This window comes from Egretta garzetta, unplaced genomic scaffold (genome assembly GCF_000687185.1).
Source record: "Egretta garzetta isolate BGI_Z169 unplaced genomic scaffold, ASM68718v1 scaffold51, whole genome shotgun sequence".
Taxonomy (NCBI): Eukaryota; Metazoa; Chordata; class Aves; order Pelecaniformes; family Ardeidae; genus Egretta; species Egretta garzetta.
Window position 1 is genome coordinate 1,946,547 of NW_009258549.1, and position 12,057 is coordinate 1,958,603.

Genomic DNA, 12,057 nt, shown 5'->3' on the forward strand with positions numbered 1-12,057 from the left:
GCAAACCCAAAACTCCAAGTCAGAATGAGAACAGCCAGTGTCTGTGAAAGTTGCACTGCAGCAGGCTCTGAAGAGCCAAGATGAGGCTGCCGGGACTCAGCTGGGGTCTCCTGCCAGGAAATTGCACTCTAGACTGAGCAACATCCCCATCTCTCAGGTGACTTCGACAGGGAGCCACAACACCTAAAGATCCCTGAAAAGACTAGTGATGGAGCAGCTCTCCTCTTTCTCCCTCCCCCAAGCATTGCTGTTCCGGGTCAACAGAGCCAAGGGCACCCGGCACAGAAGACGTTGTTCCCAAGGCAAAATGACAGCAGGAGGAGGAAATAGGATGCGAGCAGCAGAGAGATGATGTGCCCTTAGGCGAAGAGAGACGTTGCGGGGGCCAACACGGCCCTTGAAGAGCCCCTGCTCAGACTCCACCTCTGCTGCAGAAGGTCCTAGCAGTCCCTTAGCCCCAGCTTCCAAGGAGTACCATCTGCCAGATGGAAAAATTACTTGCTAAGAACACGCAGAGGTGGATGTTCTACATCAAGAAGTGGATACGAGACAGGAAAAGAAGGACTGAGAAGGCATGGGGAGAGAGGGGCCCCATCACGGATGGTGTCAAGAATAGAAATGTCTTCCTGCTACTGGCAGATAATCTGCCTTCACACTGCTGGCTTTATACAGGCAGATGAGACAACAACCGCAAGCAGTTGCCACCTGAACATCACAGATATAGTAATTATTAGAAGCAGAGCAGAGTCTTGAGCAGGGTATAGACCCCCTATGGATCTCTGTAAGCACCAGCAGAAAGCAGTTGCTGCCTACAGGACAGAAATGCAGCGTTTTCCCTGCTGTCAGCACCTGCGTCAGGCTCCTGGTTTCTCTTGAGATACAGCTCTTAATTGGGATAGATTGTACGTTTTCTGCTGTAGCCCAGCCCAGCTCCCAGTTTAATTGCTAGTTTATGACTTAGCCTGTTTTGTGCTTTCCACGCTACTTCTTTCCCCACTTAATCTAATAGAATTATAGAAAGTATTGCTGGGAGGACCTCAGGAGGCCACACAGTTTATCCTTCTGCCCCAAGGCAGTATTTCATTTTCAACAACATCATGTGTCTTTTGCTATCAGGTCAGATCGGTCCAAGATGTGTAGCGGGTAAAGAAATGAAGCTTACCCAGGGGAGTCAATTGGCATAAAAGACTAAATCCAGCCCTTTAAGTCACTGAAGTAATATCAGAAATAACCCTGGTCCAAATGGTGTCATTTATCAGATCACTTTTCTGAAAGATGTCCTTTCTTAAGTTTTAAGTCTCTAAAATGAACAAATCTCTAGAAGAAACTGTTCTGACAGCCTCATTTCAGTATATTTAATGCTTTATTATGAACAGCAGTGACCACTCCATTGTTAAGACCGAACAGATCTTATCACAGTGTGATCAGCTTTGAAACTCCTATTAACTCCCACAATAAAACCTGTTCTTTCTGGAATTTTACATCCTGCATTTCACTCCACAGTAGACTACGTCTGGCAAGACAAAACAAAACCATTAAAGCACCTTTAATATGACAACTTTACACAAACGAATTTCCAGTAAAATTTCAGAATGTCAGTCAGCTTCTTAAGGTTCTTTCTTCCAAGACAATTTGACTAAAAATTCCACTTTTGTTTTCTTTCGTCTATTAATCTCTCTAAGAAGAAATGCCTTGCAGCCTTGGGAATAGATAATGCAGAAATTAGAAGGATAAAAAAAAAAATCAGCTGGTGATGTATCAAGCTAAGTAAAGCAGGGCAGAAGTATAACAGCAATTCTGCGCAGCAGAACCATGAGGACCAAAGGAAAGGTAAGAAGGAGGGGCTCCAAGGAGGAAAGAATGTTTTTTGTCTAATCAAACAAGCAGGCAGGAAAAAGAAGGGCTATGTATCTCTTAAAAAACAGTTAAAGGCCTATTTGTTTCCTCCCCCTTCTTTTGAAATTTCAGTTCTGGTTGAGCCGGGTCTCTTCTGGGTTGTAAACATCCATGCTGAGCACCTGCAGCACTGCACAGTTGGACAAAGCAGGGGAGCTGTAGGAAGACAGCAAGCTTCCTGGTCAGCAGACAGGCTTTCTGCCTTCCTCCCACTGTTCTCCACGGTGTCTGTAATTCAGAGTGATGCTGAGGCTACAAGCAGCAAACATGCATCCTCACCCTGCAGATGTGACCACAACAGTTACTGAACATAGTTAAGAGCAGCTTAATAATGGCGTCAGACTCTTACTCATCCTGCTTGTCCAGCTCGCCTGCTCGCTACCCTAAACTCCTTCACACAGACACAAAACTATTTTCTGCAGCCTTCCTATATCTGGCTCCCATGTTCTCTACCCACTCTTCACTACTAGCCTCTACAACCAAGGTCACAAATAAGCTAGGAAAACAGCAACAAGCACCACCTGCATCATGCTGTATTATATAGCACATTAGCCAGGAAGGACAACACATTATGCTTTTAAAATGCACTTGGAAGGACTGGGATGGTAATTGTCAAACATACTATTTTGAAGGACATTAAATTGTGTCTACGTGCTTGAAACAGTCCTGTAAAAAGCAAGTTGGGCAACATACTTTAGACACAAGCTCTTTCCTAATTCTAGTCATGGCCTGTGGAAAGAGGGAAAGGGGCAGTGGGTGAATCCCTACTGCTAGCTAATTAGATCATACATTTCCTCTCCCGGGCAATACATCTTTCCCTGCATGGGATGCATTTTTCTTCACTAACCTCTCAAAAGCAGCTTCCCTATAAATCACAAATCACTACTGCAAGCATTCCCTTAATGAGATCCTCCAGCTTTTGCATTCATTTAATAAAATAGCATTCACCAATCTTCATCTTACTGGTGCCTTTAGTCTGTTTATTTGAAGTTATGGGGTCTTTCTGGTGCAGAGAGATTGGAACTCCCTGGTTAAAGATTGCATAGGATTCGCTTTATCAGCCATCTCCAAGGCGTTCACCCCCTATATAACGCGTCACAGGTGGCATACGCACCTGGCATGCTATTTTCAATATGAAAAAATATCTGTCTTGTGTTGTAATCATAGCATCAATAGAACCAGGGGGAAACAAGCTACCAAATCAAAGCAAACCTTCTTTAGTTCTTTAACTAGATCAGCACAGCATCCAAAATAACTTCTATTCTTAACAGTCAGAGGTACTAGCACCTGCAGGCAAGACTCTACTCAACCCAGGTAAATCAACAGACACCCCCCCAGAATTACCAAGACAACCCATGTAAGAGAAAAACACCAGTAATGCTAATCCAATTCAAAAAAGAGTGAGTCCAAAGCCCATGGAGGAGTCCTTCCTTCTTCGGAGGAAGCAAGAGCTTTCCCAGCTGGTTCTGTCATTTTTTGAGGTGGCTTCTAGCAAAAGAACCTATTCATCTTTTTTTCTTGTGGGCTGAGCTCCTGCTTAACCTCTTTAGCTGGTATTCATGCTCCCTATGTTGATTCCCAGCATCAACACACTGTTGTTGCCAGTGAAATGAGCCCAGCTGCTTCTCCAGATTCTTGAAGTGCTTCATAAACTCAGCTACATCTGCAGCCATATTTCTTATGTTCAATCCAACGTACTTTTCCTAGCGTTGGGCATAAAAATGGTTATCAAATGCACGTATAAAAGTCTTGAAACACAGATTCCTGAAAAGCCTGCCTGAAAAATCACTCACTGCTTACTCTCTACAAAAATCGGCTTCATTTGCCCAAGGGAGGCTAACATAATCTGGGAGAAAAGAAAGGTTACGGTTCTGAACTCCTCAGTGTAAGGCTCAGTTACAAGGCAGTACCTTAACCATGGATGCTTTCACATACTGCATTAACAAATAGATTCTCACACATGCAACATCAGTACTCCACACAAAAGAGCAGTTCTCTCTAGGCTTTTACCCTTCCTGATACAAAAATTCCAGCCAGACATGGCTGAGTCACAGTAACTTAGCCAGATTGTCTTTCATTTCCTGAGTCCTGTTTCCACTAGAGACATCAGAATCGTGGTCTTTAATCCAAAATTCAAGGACAAGCAAGGAAAGTTTAACAACAAAGAGGACTCTGATTCTTGTAAGGGACTGAGAACTCAACCTAATGAGAACATGGTATTGCCAAGTTCGGCTGGCAAAAAGAAAAATGACACAAAACCACAGAGGATGACAAATGCATGAAAAAGAAAATGCAATTTGTTTAAAATTTTTGTCTCCTCCCGAGAAAAAAAGAGCTATTCTTGCTATCTGACCCCATTTTGCAGATAAGCCAATTTGGATGTGCCTGTAGGAAGCCCTGCTTGCTTCAAGAGAGGTAGCTTCTTGAGAAATCTTGTGACCTGGGACCAGCAGAGGGCACTGCGTTACCAAGTGACAGCATTACAGATGCAAGACAGTTCCTACCAGGCAGTGAAAGCGAGCCACGATGAAGAAAAGAACTAGGTTCTAGAAGTCAGAAGCACATATCAGTCACCAGCATATCAGTCCTACAACTCATAAAGGTAACACTGCTAAAACAGGTCCCAAACTCTGGCCACTCCTAGAAACACACCTAAATCCAGCTCGGGCCCCGCACATCTCTGCCTCCATGTGTTGATTTTAAGACACAGGCCTCTTATTGAAAACGCTTTCCAAGCTGCAGGACCGAATCAGCCCTGCCCTGTAACATATGTATCAAGGTTGGGTTGCTTAAGTTGAAAAACATCCTGTCAGCTTTCTCTCTCCTTCTCCGAACCTCTAAATCCTTGCTTGTAGCAGCAGGAAGTCTCTTCAGACAAGAGACAAGACAATATCAAAGCAAAAAGCTGGCAGTTTCCATTATGCCCTCCCCTTTTACTCCCCGCCTCCTCCAACCTAGCAGACTTTCAGCGAGCAGAGAACCAAGTCAGAGGACATGAAAGGAATGCTGAGGTAGCAACTTCAGAAGAGTGGCTTTCCACTTGCTTATTTCTAGTTTATTTTGAATTACCAGAAGATGACCATGAAGAAGCAAATAGCTCATCATTTTTCTTCTCTCTGTATTCCATCCTGCAGGATTCTGGGCACTAGAAGAAGCTGAGAGGATAAATAAGTCATCCCAGTCATGGCCCTCAAGCTAGTGAGTGGAAAGTTTCCACTTTCTCTTTGTACAGTTGGTGGAATAACTTTGCCAGGATGTGGAAAGGGGCCTCAAAATTTTTCATCTCCTTCTGTAAAGAAATAAGAAAGTTGTGAATGACAGCTGGAATAAGTATTTGACTACTTCTGCTCTAACTGCTTCACAAAAGACAGATTAAAATTGATGGTGAGTTAGATGACAAACAAGGGGAAGAGTCCCCCCAATTATCTTTCTTTACCCGAAAGAGACGATAACTTTACAAACACCCACTTCCACAGATGGTGAAAGGAGCAGATACTCACCACTGACATCTCACAGTATTCCAGGCCATGTTTCTCAGCCCACTCCTGTGCTTGTTTCTGCTCCACAACCCGACGGCCAACCAGGTCGGTTTTATTCCCCACTAAGACACCTACAGAAAAAAAAAGATGAAACAAAGAAAAAACAACAACCCAGAAATGCTGACTTATTAGCAATAAATGCTGGAACATTTGTAGAAGTAGCTGAAAAAGTTGGAGGTGTGGAGAACAGCCTACAACTACCTAAAAAAGCTTCCACAAAGGAAACACATTCGTGCCTTATCTGCCTTGTGATAAAAGCAGATGAGCTGGAGGAAGCCATGCCTGTCCCCAGCTTAAAATAAACGCTCCATGTCACATCTCAAAGGGAACAGCTGCTGTCATACAAGAGGGGAGCAGATAACAAGAATCTCACCCATTTCTTACCGGGGATGTGCAGTCCAACTGCTTGAGCCCTCAGCTTCTCCAACCACTTGGCACAGTTGTTGAAAGATTGCTCATTAGTGACATCATACACAAGGCACAGGACGTTGGGTTGCTCCCACTGCACAGCAAGAAAGGAACATTGTCAGCTCTAATGAAACTGATGTGGTCAACAGCCAGCCTGTAAACACGGCAAACACAGATGCTAAGACAAAAATAAAAAGCCTAACATACAGGAATCCTATGCCCTGGCTGAGGTTTCACATTTCAGTTCAGCTGACTAAATGGATAGCTGGCACTGGGAGAGGTGGTCTTGCTCTTTCCCCATTCCTGTCTGCACAGTCCTGCTCCTTTACTTGTATCGGCTCTGGCACTCATCTGATCCCTAGGGAAGCTGATTCTTCATGCTAAATCAGCGCAAAAATAATCCTAGAGAAAAAAGGAGAAAGCTTTTCTTCCAGTTGGAGAAGCTGAGCCAGCTTCTAGAGGGGTCTCTTGCAAACCAGACCTAGTGCAAGGGCAAAAGTGGAATTGCCTCTTGTAGAGCTATGAACCATCAGGTTGACTTAGCCATCTTATGAAACCTCATGTCGATTAGTTGACTCTACATCTCAAAATGAGGTAACACAATGGAGAACTGTACAGGTAAGGACACAAATGCATGAAGGAGAAAATCAAGGGCAGTATTATGCCCAAGGACAAGAATGAGTCCTGTTGGATCAAACACATTGCTATAACACAAAAACCCCCCACTGCTGGAGTAGCAGCAAAATAGAAATAAAAATAACTTTAACCAACAGTACACAGCGATTCTCAGTTAAACATCTCTATTTCTTTTGTAAGAAAACTGAATGCCTGTCTGCCTTCCTTCCTCTGGAAAGTATTTCTTCCAGTACTTTTACAAGTTTTAGAGAGGTAGAACAGGATGCATTGGCAACTGAGGTAATTGCTCCCATTTACACTAAAGACAAAGTTTGCTACATCTGCCAGACTGGGGAGTTCAGATCTTCAAAGCAAAAGCACTTCTTTGGAAGAAGAGGACTGTTACATAAGACTTACCAGTTTCTCCAGCATTTCAGAAAATAGATCTTTTCCTGCAGAGTCAAAAATGAAGAATTCCTGAAAGCGGAAGCAGAAAGAAGACTCTTGCCAGGAAAAATGCAGTGTAGCAAAAGGTTTTGAAAGTAAATACTGGAACTCGTGACTCCTGCATTTTGTTCAGTACAGCAGTGTTGTGTCCCTAAGGGACAAGTTTCCCGCACTGAGAATACTCCAGTTCAGATAGTATGAGAAAAGCTATTTTTCACGTATAACCAATAAAAGGGTTACCTCCAAGGCCCCAAGTCTGGTTTCCATCCCTACTGGAAACAGAATATGTGGAGTGGGACAGTAACCTGCACTATTTACACAGAATTATAAACGTGGTCCACGTTCCACTACTGGGAATATAGGGCATTAAGGAAAAATAACAGGTAAGTTCCAGCTTCTGTAGTTACAAGAAACATGAACTAAACCTGAGTGCCCTAAAGGACAGAACAGAATACTAACAAAGCTGGCAACAGCTTTGGTTTAAGATGTCATGTCAGATACAAGTATGTAAAACTTACATTTTTAAGATTAAACTAACCCTGGAGTATCAGCAATTGTACATGATCAGCCTCATTTCCTCCATGCAACTTAATGGCTTTATGAACTTGCAGAGCAGTCTTCCACCAGAAGGAGACTGAAGTGAGGCTTGAGCTCTGGACATCTCTTTCTGACCCAATCTGTGTCACAGAAAAACTCACCACACTATCACTTGTCTCTGGAACTGATACAGCCTTCACCAACAGTTCTATGCCCGTTGTCTGTCAAGAAAAATCAGGAAAACGAGGATCAGAAGAGTTTTTAAGAGCCTGTCCAAGTTCATACCAGCTATGCATTGGATTGAGGCAATTCTTGTGAATCATTAAAATCCCATCAAACATAGACTGCTGAGAACTCCTCATGGCTCCCACCTACACGTCAAACCCACGTAGATTTGCTCTGATGGGGGGAAAAAAGCCAAAGAAGAACCAACGTCCAGAGATTTGCTTGTATACAACTAAGGGTACTAGCTGAAATCTGCACGGCTACGTTCACTATCACATTGCTGCTCTAAAGCACGCCTTAGAACGTTTTGCACCAACCATGTGATCAGCTAACATATGGGACTAAGGTTATTTGTGCTTCTTCCACTTTTTATCTCATTCTGCTTTGTAGCTTGTTTGTTTGTTCTATTTCTATCCTTAACTTCTGGTTTCCATCTTTATTTCAATGAATAAACATATTTCAGGGTTTTTTTCTCCACACTCATACTTTCCTTTTTTTACTTTACTTTTATTTACTTTTATTTTTATCCTGCTTCTGATTAGTCATCACCATTGATTCTCACACTGAAAGACTGCAAACTGTATCCTCTTCATCTGGGAACAGTTTCTGTAGATTATAATTATCTTGGGGCTATGCAGCACATCTTCATGTTTGCACAGTGATAAGCGCACTGTCCACATGCACATTTAATAGTTGGAATTAAAAGCTTTCTCCTTCAGCAATGCTTTTTCATAGAGCACTCCCTAAAGGGGGGAGTTAAGTTTCCAAACCAGCACCCAATAATGTACAGACTTACAGAATAGTAAACGGTTTGTCTTCAGAATCTATGGTGCAAGAGAAAGAAAACACTGTAAGACCCCACCTTAAATGCCTCAACTTAATACTGTATTATTTGTTTTGTTCTAGGTCTTCTTAGTTTTCTCATGCAACTTAGAAAAAGGTCAGATAGCAGTTTGAGCCTGTTGTATGCTTACCAGTGTGTAGTTCTTCTGAAAATGAGCCCCATCATTGCGGAACATCTGGGCTAAAGCACTCTTCCCCACAGCTGGATCTCCTGCAAAACAGAAAACATAAAAGATTTTCTTTTCATCTTAGAGAATCTTATTTACCCTCAGCTCTGTTACTATTGCGTACCATAAGAGCTTGGACGTTGTAACTCTGAATATGGGCAAGATAACTGTCACAAGAAGCACAAAACAATCCAAAAGGTAATACCCATGTGAGGAAATGAATATTGCCATTATGCATACTGGTGCTGACATCAGATCTCTGCTCTGTGAACAACAGCAAAGGGCCTCCAGGTCAGGGCGGAACTGCTGTTTGTTCTAAAATTCATGCCTACCCTACAGCCTTTACCTCAGAATTAGAATTTCCCAGATATATTGTTGTGTAGAGAAAAACACACTGTGATAAGGGAGACTGGGCTGCACAGGAAGCTATTTCCTCTCCTTGGAGAGAGTTCTCCATTTCCATTTCCCCAGATTCAAATCCTTGTTATATACTGCATTTAGGGAAGAGACAGGTCATTTATGTACTACAAAGCTGCTTAAGCTGGTAACATTCCTCGATGAACTCTTCTTGCTGACCCTGCTAAGAGAGCAACTCTTGCTGACTCAATGCTGCTGGTGGCTCATTAGTTGCATCCTGGGCATAACAAAAGCAAATGTCACTTGGCTGGAGAGAAAGAGCCTGCTGATTCATCCCTATAAGGAAGGAAAACCAAGGGGCTTTAGCTTTTGCTCTTCTAGAGCCAAGGCTTTCTGGTATGGCTTGCATAAAACGTTGGGCAAACCTGGCTGCTGCCCGCTTTGGCCTGCTGTTACAAAACTCTGTAAGATCCAAAGCAATGGCAAAGAACTGCAGAATTCACATATGCCCATATCACTCCATTAAAAATATCATAATCCTTGCAAAACAAAGACTTAACCTAATGTTCCCAAAGGGCATATCTTCTCTTCACATACTGTCTCAGTAGCCTGGATAGTTCTAAGGACAGGAACCAGGAATTAAATACCTTAGTGGTTCTAGCTTTATCCCTAAAGGAACACTCATGGCAGCCAAGCCTGGAATACGAGTCTTTTACGTTATGCTGGTAATAAATAAACCCAGGAAGGGGTATATTTTGCCCCTATTATAGCTTCCTAGATGCTGTCTTGAAGGCAATTGGTAAAGCTATCTGCTCACATAATATTATAGAGGAGGAAAGGTGTTTTGGATAGTGACAATTGCTCCTAGATGCATTAACCAAACATAGTTCATGTTTAAACATTTTTAGCATGCTTGCTTACTTTGAGCTGAGTTGGGCTCATAATATTTAGACAGGAAAATCTGGTAAGTCAGCTTGTTTGTTCCCTGATCAGTTCAAGCTGGTGCTGAAGACAACACTCTGTTCCGAGTGGAAGCTATTCTGTATTTCAATAGACAATTAGATCTGTCTTTGTAAAACGAGATAGAGAAGCACACATTGCTCCAAACTGCGCAGGCATCATCCAGTGCAAATTCTTAACTAATGCGTTGCCTTTTTTCAAATTGACAGCCCCAGTTGTCCTTTCCCTCTTCTTATTCTTTGCTACCCTCTTAGCCCATCACATCACTACATTTTCTCAAAATAAATTTCCTTGACCTTTTCATTTAGTTTGGTCTTATATGCCAGTACTGCATCCCACAGTATTTATTCCATCCATATTTCTGTTATTCTGCCAGAATCTGTAGTGTGTCTCTAAAATGCCTGCTACTGCCAACTGTCTTTCTACAATGAAAACCTTTTTGTAGTGTCTCCATAGTAAACTCGAACAACAGTATCTTTTACTGTGTGTCAGTAAATTACCCTTGAAATAACACAGGAATCGCTTTCTATTGTCAAGTTAATAGTCTCTCTTTTGCTAATAAAAGCCCTTTTCCCTGTTGTTCTCTGTGACCTTGGTGCAGCTCCCACTCTGTTCTTCATAACCATTTCCTTAGGTACACAAGAGTTCCCTGTTCCATCTCTGATGTTTTTGCCTATCTAGCTTTGTAATTGCGTGTAATTGTAATGTGCAATTGACAAATCTACCTATGTAATTGCATTTTCTTGTTCCCTTTAGCTCTTCTACTATATTGGTCTCTTCTGCAAGAGAGAATGAAGCAGAGCAGGCAAAATAACTTAATTTATTATTTTTAATAATACATTAGTATTATTGTAGCAGTTAGGAGCACTACATGTGGGACAGGACGTTCCTGTTGTTTGTGTTGTGAACAGAGCTGAAAAGGCAGCTCCAGACCCAATTAGGATTAAGCACATAATTGGGTCATCCAAAGAAAACCTTTGTGCATTTAAAAAGGTCTTGGAATTGGCCTTTGGTAACAGTAAACAACAAAACTTCTAAGACTTAAGCAAAGCCTACATATGAGGACCTGGAAACTTCCAAATTAGAAATGATGCATAAAATTCAAATCTAGAAGACAAGCAAGATACTCCTGCTGTCCACAGTAAATATCAACAGAGGCACAAGGGAGATTAATTCTTTTGGATTCACCAAAGATCACACCTGACTTTGTGCAAGTTGATGGTTAGCTGCTTCTGAGGTTAAAAAAAGGCAAACATTTTATTCTGGATGAGAGAAAACAGGTTTGGAGCAAAGAGTTAAACCTTGGAGTTGCCTGCACACAAAGGTCTTATGGATTTGTGCTTCTGTCTGAGGCTGCACAGAGCTTCAATGGAGAGGGAGGGGGGGGAAAAAAAAAAGTTTTCTTCCCGCAGTGTTAACAGTCAGCTGTGCTTACTTTCAACACCTCCATAATCCATCCTGACTAAATAAACCTGTGTCTTCACCTCACCTTTTTTTTCAGGTTAACCTCCAGTTTGCCTGGGGAAAAAAAAGACGCCTCTGTGAATTGCACATGCTTTGTCCTTCCACCCTTTGCTAAGGCTCTACCTTTCCATCACACTCTCAGAATCATCCCAATTTCTGACAGGAATTTTTCCTCCAGCACAAAGGGAGCCTCCCGCTCCAGGAAGGACTCGGCTGTCAGCCCTGCTCCCCTCACACTTCCCTCCTCCTCAGAATTCCCACCTTTCCACACCGCAGAAATACTCTTTTTAAAATGTTTATTTATTTATTTATCTGTTGCAGATCCTGCCCTTGCATTTCAGCTGGTCCGACTACGCTTCACACCCTCCCCGAGCACAGCTCTGGGTCCGCACGGCGTAGGAGGGAGAGGATACGGGGTAGGTAACAACCAACGGGACTGCCGCCGTTCCCGTCTGTCGCCACCTCTCTCCCGTCGCCTCCTTCCCCACCTCGTCTCCGTCGGGGAGACCCCTCAACGAAGGGCTCAGAGAAGCCAGGCCGCCTCCCGGCGCGCTCCGCCACCACCCGCCCGGGGCTCCCCCCTCCCTGAGGGGACCCGG

At 43.0% G+C, this 12,057-nt stretch overlaps 1 protein-coding gene across 1 annotated transcript in view; it reads right to left on the reverse strand.

Annotated features, from left to right (window-relative positions):
- Positions 1–4,972: 4,972 nt before the first annotated feature.
- The window catches only part of IFT27 (intraflagellar transport 27), an 8,685-nt gene continuing 1,600 nt past the window's right edge, over positions 4,973–12,057 (reverse strand). Inside the window, exons 3-9 of the mRNA XM_009647814.2 lie at positions 11,947–12,043; positions 8,642–8,721; positions 7,604–7,663; positions 6,876–6,935; positions 5,820–5,937; positions 5,397–5,506; positions 4,973–5,185 (exon numbers count right to left, since the gene is read on the reverse strand). Of these exons, the coding sequence (XP_009646109.2) occupies positions 5,087–5,185; positions 5,397–5,506; positions 5,820–5,937; positions 6,876–6,935; positions 7,604–7,663; positions 8,642–8,721; positions 11,947–12,043 (624 nt within the window). The 3' untranslated portion in view covers positions 4,973–5,086. The remainder of the gene's footprint in view (positions 5,186–5,396; positions 5,507–5,819; positions 5,938–6,875; positions 6,936–7,603; positions 7,664–8,641; positions 8,722–11,946; positions 12,044–12,057) is intronic.